The sequence below is a fragment of the Coenobita brevimanus genome, chromosome 71, assembly GCF_032717465.1.
Source record: "Coenobita brevimanus isolate Jiangsu-jjx chromosome 71, ASM3271746v2, whole genome shotgun sequence".
NCBI classification, from domain to species: Eukaryota; Metazoa; Arthropoda; class Malacostraca; order Decapoda; family Coenobitidae; genus Coenobita; species Coenobita brevimanus.
Genome location: NC_137024.1, coordinates 51,165,863 through 51,181,394, shown reverse-complemented (window position 1 = coordinate 51,181,394; position 15,532 = coordinate 51,165,863). Strand labels below are relative to the sequence as shown.

General features: G+C 41.2%; 1 protein-coding gene across 1 annotated transcript in view; it reads right to left on the bottom strand.

Annotated features, from left to right (window-relative positions):
• Vps13 (vacuolar protein sorting 13C) overlaps positions 1–15,532 on the bottom strand; it is a 1,164,731-nt gene that overhangs the window by 683,188 nt on the left and 466,011 nt on the right. Inside the window, exon 36 of the mRNA XM_080277871.1 lies at positions 1,219–1,391. Within this exon, the coding sequence (XP_080133997.1) occupies positions 1,219–1,391 (173 nt within the window). The remainder of the gene's footprint in view (positions 1–1,218; positions 1,392–15,532) is intronic.

Here is a 15,532-nt window from a genome sequence, read left to right as displayed (position 1 = left end):
ACAGTGGACCCTAATTACATGAAGAACCCAAGTGTGGTGAATTGCTAATATGATGACAAAAAAGCAAGAGCCTTTTTTTTTTTGACATATGATAGAATTTTTGCATATACAATGATTATGAGCCCATACAAAGCCTGACTGGTTGATAGACAATCACTGTTTTCACTTGTACGATCACTCTCATGCAAGTCAAGTCTACATTCATAATTTTGTTTGTTCAGAGATGGCCTCTGAACTAATCACTACTGGGTGTGTTAGTGTCAGTGATGGGAAAATTGTATGGTGCAGGAGTTAAAGTGGCATGAGAAGTGCAGTACTGTGAAATAAACACCACTTTAAGTGAGTTGGAAACTTGTTTTTAGATATATTTCTGGTGATAATCAGCATGTGAAGTGATGTGAAATAACAACCACTTTTGGTGAGCTGGAAACTTGTTTTTTTGACTCTGTTGGGGGTGAGTGGCCCTTGGCCAAAAACATATCCCCACTGAATCCCTGTTACAATTGACCAGATATATGATAAATCATTATGCAATGGATTTTTTTCAGATGCATCCTCACTGCAAAATGAGGATGTGCTGTATACCACTCTGGCAAGTGAAAATACTGTACAGTATACAACAAGATAATGGGGTTGCCACTCAATTGGGTAGTGAGTATGTATCAGTTACTATTGTACTGTTGTGTCTCACAGTGCCTACCCACCACGCCTACCAACAATCTTGGAAAAATAACATAGTGTTTTATGAATTCCATACTCATATTTACAAAGTGCTTCAATAGATACCAGTGATGAAGAAAATCTTGTGATTCCAGTGGACTAATAATTCAAAATACAGTATACACTACTGATGTGTTGACAAAATAGTTTGAGGGTAAAATTAGCTTATATAGCAAGAAAATGCTACTTGAATTATGAGAAATTTCATATACATAAGGTCAGAAACTGATGGTCTGGAAAGGTTTACTCTGAGAATTTTGTATTCACATGGATAACAAATGATGGTAATAAATGTTGACTCCCTATTTATCAAAAATACTGTATGAGAAAAGTATCATCTGGTTCACATTATTGGAGTAGTTTGGTGGATCACGTACAGTAACTGTGATCAAGAAGGTTTGACAATACATTGGCATAAGATGACTCTAATGGGTACAGTTCCCTGACAAATATACCGTAGGGGTATTCCCGTACTGGAGAATGACTTAGGCATCTTACCTTGAGAGCCTGACATTCTGCAAGTCAAGGTTGATGAGGTCATATATAGCTGGAAAGCCGAGCTCATTGCGCTCTCGACCCATCTCAAACTTGTTGTTGATTGTGATCTGCCCCAAGTCCAACATCAGTCCAGAAAGGCTTCCAGAGTCTTGGGGAATTAAGATCAACGGAGCCTACAAAGGATACAAAAGATTCATTCTCAATATATACAACAGTACAAGAGGTGCAAATTATATCACCACATATACAGTACCTTTCATAGTAGTGTACTATATTGAAGAAGGATGGTGGGAAGGAGGAATCTATCAGTTTTTCTGGTGTGGGGATGACACAAAACTCAGTGATTTGTAAGTGTTACTGGTTAAGAAATGAGTGGATGGTGTCCTTGATGAGTATACCACAGTCCTTGATGGGGACCTGAATGGACACATTGGATGGCAGAGTCAGGAATTTCACAGACTCCATGGTTGTTGTAGTTCAGGTATCAGAAACAATGAAGGATAATGGGCTCTACAATTTGGGGCTGCCTCAGACACTGTACTGTGCACCACTATGATGATAAGGGACACCAGGCTAACAACATTTCAGTCATGAAAGAACAGAAGCCAGGCAGATTATGCTTCAGTCATGAGGATGGACAGAGAGTTAGTTAGGGATGTGGAAATCATACCTGGTAAAGAATGTGCATCACTGCACAAATTATTAATCTATGATGTTATGCAGAGGAAATCAAGTGTAACAAAATTAATTTTTTCTCGTAATGGAATAGGGAGGGCTGGAGCTCAAGATTCACTAGCACTCAGGATACCCTGACAATCCCCATTTGCTGATGTTTTCCAGTGTGACTCTAACAGGGAGAGTAGTCCAACATACTCTCCCAAACAATGTCCTCTATCTTCTGCACTACTCTACAGGCACTTTACATACCATACAATGTACCCTACTGTAGTTGTGCAACTGATATGATTCACCGAACCGATATATCACCAACATTTGCATTTTTTCCTATAAAAACCCAATACCGATATTTACTGTCAATATTGGGATATCGGATATGGACGGAAAAAACATAAAAATGACTTATATTGAGGCTTTCATTCATTATTTTGCCCGATTCTGTGTGAAAGAATGTTGTTATCTTGACACTGTTTTGCAGCTTAATAGTCTTACTCAGAATCAGTAAATGTTCATAATAATAAATGGGCAAGTCGGAAAGGAGAGGGGAAAAAAAAAAAAAAAGAACTGAAGGTTAAAAGCAGCGAGATGATCGTGAGGTATACTGTGTACTGGTGGTGTGCAAATGATGGAGGCCAGCAGTGTGGGTTTATGTATGTAGTGTATACACACTGTAGAAATATGCATGATATGCCCACACCTACTTGTTATTGTATTCTTTATGTAGCTGTAATATTTTGTCACTCTTCTGCCTTTTGTCTAAATAAGGAAGTGATTTACTGCATATAATAAGGAAGAAGGCATTAGATGGGGGCAATAGCAGGGCAGTAACTCTGAGACAAAAGGATGAATGACATTTGGGAACTTTGTTAAAGCCCAGCATGTACAGTGAAACAATCCTTTAGCTGACAGAAAAACCTTAGATATAGATCTTGCCTAGGCTTCTTAAGTACTGTGCTATACCTACAAGGTTTGCAATATGGTACTTGTATTTACCTAGTTGTATTTACCTATTTGTGATATACAGGAAATGGGCTACGCTCATGGGGTACCTTCTCAGTTTCTCAATACGTCAAATTTTGCTTTGAACCTACTTAAGTTTTTAGACTGGACGATCTCTTTGTCCAGGCTATTCCACAGGTCTATGCATCTACTGTATATGGAAAGCGATATTTCTTGATATCCTTCAAGCAGCTTGGCTTTTTCAGTTTCATTCTGTGTCCTCTTGTTACTCTCCTAACCTGTACAAACAGATCTTCTCTGTCAATTTTAACTGCTCCCATCATGGCCCTGAACACTGCATGACAGATCTGGCAGGCTTGGGACCATCTTGGTTGCTGTTCTTTGCATTCTCTCGATCTATTTTATATCTTACTTTCTGTGAGGGGACCACACTACAGCTGCATATACCAGCCTGGGGTGGATCATGGCCACTATCAGTTTTTTCATCATCTCCTCACCCATGTAATGAAATGCTACTCTTACGTTAGTCAAGAGTTTATATGTCTCTCTGTCTTGTTAATGTGTTTTTCAGGTAACAAACTATCCTGGACCAGGTCTCCCAAATCTTCCTCTTCTCTCGCTTTTGTGATTGGTTCATTACCCATCAAATAATTCAGTGATGGCCACTTGGTACTTTTACCCACTTCAAATATTTTACATTTTTTTGCATTGAGTTTCATTTCCCACATCAGCTTAAAGCATGAATCCTTTCCAGGTCCTCCTACACCACTTTAAAGTCTTCCTCAACTTCTACTTTCCTCAAGATCTTTCTGTCTGAAGAGTTCACACACGTTGCAAGAATGTTGGGCAAAACCACCACCAGGCCACTGTTTTGATTGCTGTAGGTTGGGATGTCGTAGAGGCAGTCATGATTGCCCAGGTCGCATAAACCACAGTGCAGCGACGCGGAGCAATAACAGATTTCACCCACCCAGTCCAAATGCCAGGCAGACCGCCAACCAAACAAAGTTCCCCCATCAGTCTATTTGACTAACCACAGGCATAACATCGCCCACGATAAGCGTCAGCGTGAATAATAAAGTAGCGGAAGCTGTAGTTGATACAGGGAGTGGTTACACCTTACTTAAAGAGGCCACCGTGAAGCGGTTAGGAACAGAAATAAACACGAGGAGAAATCCACCGAGATTACAGGGAGTCACAGGAGTGCCGCTCCGTATCCTGGGTATGGTCAAAGTAGAGATCAGAGTGGGAGATGAGAAAGTTCATCAACAGTGGTGTCCAGTCGTCCCGAACGCCAACTTGACTACTGAAATGTTGTTGGGACGTGATGTCCTCGGACAATCTCCGTTGATCTGGAATGGTGCGCAACGAGCGCTGATGTGGGGAGGGGCCCCGTACGTCGTAAACTATGTTCTGCGGCGGAAAGGAAAAGTTGAGCGAGTCCAGGCCACACCTATCAGGGCCGTCAGGAACCCTCAACAGTTGAAACAGATTAATCTCTTAACAGTAGAGAGACTCACCCCATATCGAACCAGATTCATGGCCGTGCCAGTCAGTGAGGAGCCTAAAACCACTTTACTGTTCTACCCAGAAGCTCGTTTCAGTCAAAATAGTCACCCTTACATATTACAAGTGAATTCAGAGGGTTTAGTCTATTTACCCCTCAATAATGGAGCTAAACAAGATAAACTGTTTCGGAAAGGTACCATTCTAGGCTCATATGAAATTATTGACGACCCTCCTGAAAGTACAGTCAGCCCAGTTACCAAAATTCATAATGACCTGATCCCTACCAGTGATCGAACTGATGAAAGCGGAACTCATGTTCAACGACTCCAAAAGCTAACTGACAAACAGACATGCCCTCACTTAGCTTTAGCTCAACAAGAAGAACTAGCTAACGTAATTCTGCAACACGATCCCCTTTTCATTTTGGAAAAAGGAGAACTAGGAACCATCAGCGGTCCCCCCGTTCACATTAAAGTAGCAGACCCACAGCCCAGCCGTGGACCGATCTATCGATATCCTGAACAAGCTAAACAGGTGATCGCTGAAATGTTGCAAGACATGGAAGAGAGAGAAATTATTGAAAGATCAACAGCTGCCTGGTTATCTCCTATTGTATTAGTTAACAAACCGGACGGCAGCAAGCGAATGTGTTTAGATTATCGCCACGTGAATCAACATCTACCCACGGATATCTATCCACTGCCCAGACTAGAAGAATTAGTTGAGCAGGCTGCAGGTCATAATTACTATGTGACTCTTGATATGCATGGCATATTTTCAAATCATGTTGGACAAGGAGAGCTGTGATTTAACCACGTTCAGTGATGGAGTCACCCTTTACAGATTTAGGCGCTTACCATTCGGACTAAAATATTCACCAGCCATATTTTCCCGACGAATGCAAGACATTATTACTTCATTGTTGAAACAAGGCTGGGTAAAGAATTATTTGGACGATTTAATGATTTGGGCAGATGACTTCCCCATGTTGTTGAGTCGCTTACAGCAACTATTCACTTTACTGACACAGAATGGGGCCAAGCTAAATTTAAGCAAATGTACTTTGGATTAAAAGAAGTAACCTTTCTTGGCCATAAAATCTCAGCGGCCGGGAGTAAACTGGACCCAAAAAACATAGAGACTATCAACAAAATGAAAAGACCCACAAAAGTCAAAGAAGTCCAGAGATTCCTTGGGATATGTGGGTTCTACTGAAAACACGTACCTTTGTTCGCAAAAATAGCAGCTCCCCTTACTAACTTAACAAGATCCGGAGTAGCGTTCGAATGGTCAGACGAGTGCCAATCTGCGTTTGTTCAATTGAAGTCGTGTTTAGTGAATGCGCCAGTATTGGTAAGAGCCAGCGCGACTTGACCATTCATTGTAACCACCGATGCGAGCAACACCCATATTGGTGGCGTATTGAGCCAGGTACAACCAAACAACTCCAACTTACCTATTGGTTACTTCTCCAAAAAGCTCAATCCCTGCGAGAGAAAATATTCCGCAACTGACAAAGATGCATTGGCAGTGTTTCTCACATGCTGCAACTTCCACCATTACTTGTGGGGGTCTCACTTTACTATCTTGACAGACCATCAACCACTTACCAGGATTTTTAAGCGAAAAACAAAATCCCCACGTATGAACTGATGGATTCTCGAAATGCGCGAGTACGACTACAACGTGCAATATGTCGAGGGTAAATATAATGTAGTTGCCGATCAGCTTTCTAGACCTGTCAGAGTGATATTCCACCAGTCAGAAACCAACTGGCTTGAATTTAGCCGAGACGAAGTGTGAAATAAGCAGCAAGAAGAACCCATGTGGGATGAGTTAGCTAAGTACTTGCGTAGTGAGATGCTTCCTACTAAAAGACTACCGAAAGCCATGTTGAGCCAGTTTGCACTGATTGACGAACTATTATATTTTGCTCATGAAACAAATGGTGGTAGCATCCAATATTGCTTGGTGATTCCTGTCATTAACAAAAGAAGCTATAAAACACGCTCATGAAATCTTAGGACATCTAGGTAAAAAAAAAAAAAAACATCAAAAAGGCAGAAGAGCTATTCTATTGGCCAAATCTAAAAGTAGATGTATGCGAGTATGTGAAACAGTGTCCCACTTGTCAAAGATTCAAAGGTGAAACTGGGTTACAGCAACCTTGGAAAGGTTTCCCACCTGTAGGTAAACCACTGGAACGTATCGGGATCGACTTGACCGATATGGTTGCTGGAGCTCAGGGCTACCGATATGTCCTTACTGTGATAAATCACTACAGTAGGTTTGTGAAATATTATCCACTCAGAGACAAACATACACAACACATCATACACTGTCTTGGGCAATATTTCACCGACTTTGGGACACCACGAGGTATCGTCCTGGACAACGGCGGAGAGTTCACGAGTGGAGAATTCAAGAAATTCTGCCGGAGGAACCAGGTGGACTTGTTCTACATCACCCCTTATCATCCCCAGGGAAATTCCACCACCGAAAGGATGCATAGGACTATGAAAAGTATCCTAGCATCCCTCTGCAAAAGGCACCCCTTGCGTTGGCCTCAGCTGCTCCAGTCGTGCCAAACTGTCATAAATCAAGTGGTGGACTCGAGCACGGGACAACAGCCCTATTATGCCTTCTCACGCCATCCCCCCTCGCCTCATTGGTACCTTATTGCCTTCCGTGGACGCAGAGGAGGACAACCTAGGGATAGCACACACCCTTATTAAGAACACCCACCAGAAGATGACCAGGCGATACCGGGAGGTGGCCAACAGGCGAAGGAGAGCGCAGAAGGTTGGGGTCAATAGCTTGGTGTGGGCGAAAAAAGAAACCATACAGCCGGGTACCTGTAGGAAACTGAATGCCAAATGGGACGGCCCATATAAAGTGACCGAAGTGCTGCTAGGTGGAAGTGTTTATATCACTGAAAATGTATTTAGTGGCAAAAGATTACAAAGGGCTGCTGAAAAGGTAAAACCATATTACGGTACTGAGGAATGGCTCTTAGAACCGTTGCAGCAGGAACTCGTCCTGGAGCCCGAAGATGAGCGATTACCACCGCAAGTGGGGAATGACCCTCAGAGGCTCATAGAGGAGTGTTAAACAGAGAAGTAGAGATAAGTGCATGAGACGAATGTTGTGAAACATAACTGCTTGAGGTTGTGTTCCGGGTGGACTCATCCCCGAGGAGAGGGTGTAAAAAGAAAAAAAAAAAAAAGAGAGAAAAGTGTTCCGGTTGGAACCGGGAAGTGCCTTACTTCGAGAGGAGTGATCAATCCCCTCACCTTACAGTTAGCACGGTTTGTGAGGTAGTGGAGTCTTCAGGACAGAATGAGCGCTCACCTTCTTGCGGGCGGAATGCTGGAAACAAAAGAACCGAGTGAATGCGAATGCGAATGGAAGAGTGGAAGGAAGCGCCCTCATGGTGATCTCACTCTCGAGAGACCCTGTCAAGCTCAGGTGAACGACAAGCTATTCTCCAAAACCTGAGGCCGACTGGGGCATAAATTCCCTCATCACATCAAGTGTAAGGAGTGATCATACCTCCTAATAAAGTGAGTAAGCGACCTTCCGAGGTAGGCATCAGGTATTTAATGTGGACCGACAGGTGCCACTGATTGTGGGGAGAAAAAATGTTCCAATTCAAAGTGTTAATAGCAGTTATAGGAGTAACAACATTCCATCCATGCACATGTCATAGATGACTGACTTGGGTAAAATTTGTTTTCCGAATGTGGGAGCCGTGTAGTGCCATAAATTTAGTATTCATGTATATGTTTAAAGGTACTGTAATTTCTAAGTTAGATAGATAATCTGAATACTAGTCTATAAGGCTCCTGTCCTAAGTAGTAGTTCATGTGTTAATGATCGATGTAGGGATAACTTTATTTTTATATGTATACATCTCTGTATCTATGCATAGGTAGTGTAACTGTAAGTGTTGAGCTATGGGAGTTCATCCATCTGGTAGAGTAACAAATAACAGATGTGAGAAACGTCCCCCCCCGTGCTTGTGCGTCGTTGCCAGGCGAAAGTTTAAACCTTAAACAGAATAATAATGGGTATGCAATTCTTTCCATATTATTGTTGTGAAATGCTTACTAATGAAGCTGCTAGAATCCAAATACTGTATGTGAAATTAATAGTCAAAAAAGGCCGAGATCATGTAATTTGTGAGGACCAAATAGTCCCGCTTGCCTTAGCCGTCACTAGATGGCATAAGCTACCCCAAACTCAAGGCGGGATGGCAGTAAATTCAGTATTTAAATGTACAGTAGTAAGGATTGAATCTCAAAATTTTCCCCAATTCAATCAAAAGTCCTAACGTCATGTGTACACTACTATATAAAGAGTGAAGAGAATTAAAACCCACCATATCGCAAAAACACAGTCTCATTTGATCTAGGAGTAGCGTCCTTACGTGCCCGACAATGCCACATTCGCTACTCAGACATGGTGGTTAACAGACGTTGATTCAAGTGAGTGGTACACATTCCTCTTTTCTCCCCCCTTCCTTGTTTAATCCTTACTTGTCGTGAACCATATGAAGTAATGTTGTTAAAAGCTTAACGTAGACATTCGCTACCCGGACATGGTGGACAACAGACGTTGATTCAGTTCACAGACACCGTGACGTTGGGGTGTGCACGAGGCCATCTTGTGATATTGCCCATAGACTTGTACACACACACTTACACTACCCATGAATAGTTTATAAACTGAATGTAGTAGAAATTGTATTATGAACCAATCAGGTGAACCTTTTTTTTTTTAGTAGATAAGGTACAGAATTTTGAAAGTTAATGTAATCATGTAACGGAAAGGCGAATTCAAACTCATCAACCGTTTTCTTTCTCTTCTATTAATAGGTTAGGAATATTGGGAGCGTTGAAGGGAACTTAGTGCTTGTAAGAAAAATGTGATTTTTTAGTTGTTCCTCGAGGCTAAACAAGCCCGAGTGATTATGAATTATTGGTGATTATGAATTATTTGTGATTATGAATTATTAGTGATTGTGAATTATTAGTAAATATCCTACACACACCTTCCACGTCTCCCATCTGTGGTGTGTGGAAGGAAGAGAAGACGGAGGTGGGTGCAAGGAACAGCGTGGTGGACTGAAGAGGTGAAACAGGCTGTGGCACAAAAGAAGAAAGCATACAATGAATGGATGAGAAATAGGGGCGTGGAAGAAGTTGAGAGGCCGAAGAGAGAGTTATATGTAGAAAGAAAGAGAGAGGTGAAAAGATTAGTAAGAGAGAGTAAGAAGACAGTGGATGAGGAATTTGGAATGAAATTGAGTGTAAAGTGGAGGGACTGTAAGAAAATGTTCTGGAAAGAGGTGAAAAGAGTAAGGGAGGGTGGAAGTGAAGTTAGCAGGGGAGTGAAAGATAAAAATAGTAGATTACTAGTGGAGAAGGGAGAAAAAGTGAGCAGATGGAGAGAACACTTTAAGGAATTGTTGAACGTATAGGATGGAAGTACATAATGTGAGTATAAGTGGCTGGGGAATGGCTGGGAGGAGGGAGGTGAGAAGACAGGAAGAAATCAATAGAATAGAAGTTGTGGAAGCAATGAAGAAAGTTAAATTGGGGAAAGCCCCAGGAATTGATGGAGTGTGTGGTGAAATGCTGAAGCATGGGGGAGAGATAGTAGTAGAATGGATGTGGAAGATGTGCAGATTGGCCTGGGAGGAAGGTAGAGTCCCAGAGGATTGGAAGTCAGGTATAATTGTTCCCTTGTACAAAGGAAAAGGGGAAAAAGAAGTGTGTGGTAATCATAGGGGCATTTGTCTTCTTAGTATAATAGGAAAAGTGTATGGTAGGATACTTATTGACAGAGTTAGAGAAAGAACAGATAAATTAGTTGGAGAAGAACAGGGAGGCTTTAGGAAGGGAAGAGGTTGTGTAGATCAGATATTCATTCTTAGATCTTTAGTGGAAAAGTTTCTAGAGAAGGGAAAGAAGTTGTATGCGGCTTTCATGGATTTGGAGAAAGCATATGACAGGGTGGATAGACAAGGATTGTTGAAAGCGTTAAGAATATACTAAGTAGATGGGAAGTTGCTGAATGCTGTGAAGAGTATGTACGATGGTGCGAAGGCTGCAGTGCGTGTGGATGGTGAACTAAGTGAATTTTTCTCTTTGAAAGTTGGGTTGAAACAGGGATGTGTCATGTCTCCATGGTTGTTCAATCTGTACATGGATGGGGTAATAAAAGAGGTACAAGGTAGGGTAGTGGATGTTGGAGTGGCCCTGGTGAGAGAGGATAGTGTTTGGAAACTCCCTGTACTGTTGTTTGCAGATGATACTGTGTTGTTGAGTGAAGATGAAGGGGAGCTGCAAGGCTTGGTGGATGAGTTTGGGACAGTGTGTAAGAAACGGAATCTAAAGGTGAATGTAGGGAAGAGTAAAGTTATGGTCTTTGAGAGAGGTGAAGTCAGTGAATGTACAGCGAGGTTGGATGGTGAGGAATTGGAAAATGTGAGTACGTTTAAGTAATTGGGTAGTGTGATGAGTAAGGATGGAAATTTGGAGGGTGAAGTGCTTGAAAGGGTACAGCAGGGAAGAAAGGTTGCTGGTTCTTTGAAAGCAGTGATAAGAAACAGGGAAGTGAGCATGGAAGTGAAAAAGTTACTACATGACAGTATTGTGATACCATCTCTAATGTATGAAAGTGAAGCTTGGACGTTGTTGGAAGGACACAAGTCAAGAGTGAGAGCAGTGGAAATGAGTTATTTAAGAGGAGCCTGTGGAGTCACATGGAAAGACAGGCTGACAAATGAGGATATAAAGAAGCGTTGTGGTGTTGATGTGGATGTGATAGGAAGCGTTATGAGGAACACACTGAGGTGGTTTGGCCATGTGGAGAGGATGGAGGGTGAAAGACTGACGAAGAGAGTGTACGTGAGTGAGGTGGAGGGGGGGAAGAGGGAGGGGAAGGCTGAGGATGAGATGGAGGGATGGGGTGGAGAGGTATATGAGAGAAGGGGGTGTGAGTTGGGAGCAGGGGAGTGAAATGGCGGGGGACAGGGCGACTTGGAGGCGATTTGTTTGTGGCCACCCAAAACGGGATTGAGGCGTCTGACAATAGATAGATAGATAGAATTATTAGTGATTATGAATTAATAGTGATTATGAATTATTAATGGTTATGAATTATTAGTGAATTGTGTGATGAGTTTTTACTGCCCAGACGAAACAGAACAAGAGTGATTATTTATTTTTGGTTCTAGGCTATGCCAGCCCGAAAAGACAATTCATGCCAATAAATGTCCCAGTCTTGAGGCTATTGACGAGCCCAAGAATAACCGATAATAAAGAGTGTGGTATGATGACCTCAGAAATCACTGTTGAATATTCAAATTGTTTCGCTTGGTAAAAGTATTGTATGACTTTTGCCCAAACTATGGCTTAATTTACAACCCTTTTACATATGATTAAAGGTCATGTAATTCAAAAATGTCTGTTGATTAACAAGTATAGAATTATTAAAGTAAAGTATACGTAACTTTGATACCCAACCAAGGGAATTATGTCCTCTCAAGCATAACTCATTCCCCTTTCAGTTCAAGATTCCTCCGCTTTGGGAACGACTAACACATGTGGTACTGACTTACTCTCGACTCGGCCAAAACTACAAACGCTACCAAAACTATCTGTTAAACAATTAACCTTTATCATTCAAAGTCGAAGTGCTTCCCCCCCCCCTTTGTTTTTACTGAGGTGAATATTTTATCAGTCATTGAGGGGAGACTAAGTTGAGTACCATTTGTATTATCAACGAGTAAGTTAAACAGAACCAACAACAGTGGGAAATCCAATTTCCGACCATTACACTGGTGTCAACCGGTGGGATAAAATTCCTGGCATTACGCCTGTCTGTAAAGCTCGTCTCTTGGCTCTACATTCCCTATCATTATCTGGAAGTCAATGACCACATGATCACTTTTTCCTATAGGACAGAAATATTTTAATACTTCTATTACATCGGATTCTTTGGTAAGCAATAAGTCTAATCTTGCTGGTGTGTCCTCACCTCAGAACCTTGTCTCTTCTTTGACTCACTGCGTCATCACATTATTCATTATTATACTGTATTTAATAATATAGTGCCCCACAAATCTTCGCTGCCTCCTGAGTCCCATTCCTCTCAGTTCACCTCTTTACAGTTAAAGTTACCCACCAAAATTATATTGTTGCTTTTCTCAATTATTTTTTGTAAATAGCTAGCCATATCTGACAACATCTCCTGGTATTCATCATCATTCCATGTTCTCATCTTAGGTGGAACATACACTACCGCCGTATCTCTCTTGCCATTCTCTCCAGTTTCTAATTTCATACATATCACTTCAGCCCTGCCTTCTCCCATTTCCACGGTATCTACATTTATGTTGTTCTTCACTGCTATCATCACTCCTCCTCCCATTTTTTCTTTTCTGTCTCTTCTCCACAGTTTGTATTTACAATCTCCCAAATGAACATCAATATCTTCTCTTAATATGGTCTCTACAGAGCACATGACATCAGGTTCATGTTCCCTCAAGAAATCGTTAATTTCAAGCTTTGCAGATATTAAACCATCAACATTAGTATTTACCACCTTCAAATTATTTTTGGTGTTTTTTATACCCTCTTCTCTCCTTCCCTCCATCGGTACCACTTCCTCAACTTCTGATCTTTCACAGCCATCCCCCTTAGTTTCCTTCACTTCTATTTCCTCACATACCACTTCCTTACTTTCATATCCATCACTATCCAAAAAAAAAGTATTACATTCTTCCTCTGTCCTCTTATCATTGTTTTCCATTATTTGTTCCTTCAATGATTTTAAAACTCTTTCCTCTTCATTCAAATCTTTTCTTATTATAATATTTTGCATCCCTCCCTCTCTGCTTAGTTTCCAGGTCACTTTAAGTATATCATTTATTGTACTCTCTGATGACAACTTGACTCTCATTGGTCTTGTTTCCCCTTTCTTATAAGGCCCTATCCTCCTTACTTCCTCAATTTCTTTTTTCTACTTGTCTCCTTCGGGATCAATCTTCCCTAATTTTCTTCTCACCAGGTTCGTGTCTCTCTCGAGTCTCACGGATCTAACCTTTTCTTCCTCCTCCCTGTTTCCAAATGTTACCACACATCTGTTCCTGTCTACAGTTTCTCTCACTATTTTCTCTTTTTTCTTCAGTATTTTCACTACATTTTCTTCCATTTTATCTTGTTCATTTCCCTTTCTTCCTGAATGATTTCCCTTAATCCTTTAACAGCGGGCTTGATTTGCTTTTACTTGCGGCACCCGCGGGCATATTCGCGCTCCGACAGACTCTCTAAAAATATTTGCCAAAAATGATTTATTAGTCCTAGAATATTAAAATCATATATGATTATGGCACATACCTTCAGCTTTCTCCTGGGGTGTTTGTTGAGCCTTCGTCGAGTACCGTAGGACTTGTGGAGACCTCTGAAGTTGGGTAACGAAGTCTCCACTTTACACTTCCCGACAACCCGTAATATGATTACCACAGCCTGATATTATCACTAGAAACACTATTCTACGACTCTCAAATAGTTTGGAATCCATATTCCCTCCCAAAAAAAACACTGTGAAAGCAATGAAAATTACGAGGGCGTATGACCTTCCCACTTGTGCTAGTTCACCGCTGGAGTTGTCATTTATTATTCATAAAAACACTCACAGTTTATGTTTCTATTACTATATAACACTTATATATATCTACAGTCTTTATCCATAATTTTCCTTCAGTAGTATTAGTTTATTGTCACTGTAGGCATTCAATTTCTTTCAGTAAAATACGTAGCATTCACTTTCTCGTCCTGTATACTAGCATTGAGAGTGAATGTCACTTTCACCTTCACTCTCATAACTCATAGTATTCGAACATGCTAGAGTGAAACTTTCACTTTCATTACTCCTAGTATATATACTCGTATTCTTATAATACTACTCATTTACATTTCTATTTACATTCTCTATTTTATTTACATTATTTACATTTCTATTTTATTTACACTGTGTTATGCACTGTCACTTGAAGTAACTTATAAAACTATTTTTCACTGTTCACTTATATTTACATTCATTGCATTCACTTGCTGTTTACACATTATTTACAATTCCACTTGCACTGTTTTACTCAACTGAAAGATCGTAGTCACTCTCTTTCAATTGTCAGCCCTTTACCTCTTTCCACATGAGGTTTACTAGGGGGTAAAGGTCACAGGACCCTTTGCATGGGGCTAAAAAGCGGCGGAAGTTAGCAGGAGCAAACAGACGTACCTTCACTTTGGAAGATGACAGTGAACTGATAGGGGTGGGCCAGGCTGGCCTACCTAGGGAAATGCATTACTGCCAACGTCAGCCTCTTGACAGCTGCTAATATATAGCAGTGAAATGATTGGCAGGAAATCTAGACAATACATTATAAATTAGGTAGTTCCAGGTGAATGTAAATATCACTTAGGCTTCTCCCTGCCCTCCTTATATATATTTTTAGTACGAGAATAGATTATACGGCATATTTCAAGGGGAGATAAACAGCGAAAAATAGCGAACGGGCGCACATGAGGTGTTGTCAGGTGATAATTAGCCAATTCCAGGTGTATGGCAATCTCACTTACCTTATTTCTTTTTGGTATATATTATTTGGTATAAGAATAGGGCATAGGGCTTATTTCTATGGATGAAATCAGTGGAAAATTCCAGGGAAGATTTACTTAGCGTAGCACGGCTGGGCAGGCGAGAGGAGAGGGTAATGGAGGGAAGGTAGGGAGGGGAGTCAAGAATGGGGAGAAATGGCTAAATTGTCAACAATGGATGGGAGTACAGATGAGATTAGGAGTGCTGACAAGTGTTGAACATTGGCAGTACTGATAGATGATAGAAGCTACCACTTGAAAGCCCGGGCGAATTCAAAATAACACAGAATCACAAAAGTGACGCCCTGCGGTATGATCCCTTGCTCCCCAGCGTCACGAAAGTGACGCCCCGCGGTTAAGGGGTTAAGCTGACCACTTCTTTCTGCTCTTCTTCCACATGTGCCCACTGTGCCTTATGCTCTTCTAATACACTACTCACCTTCTACATTTTATTACTACTCTCTTCTAGTTTTCTCCTCAATTCGATATTTTCACGCTTC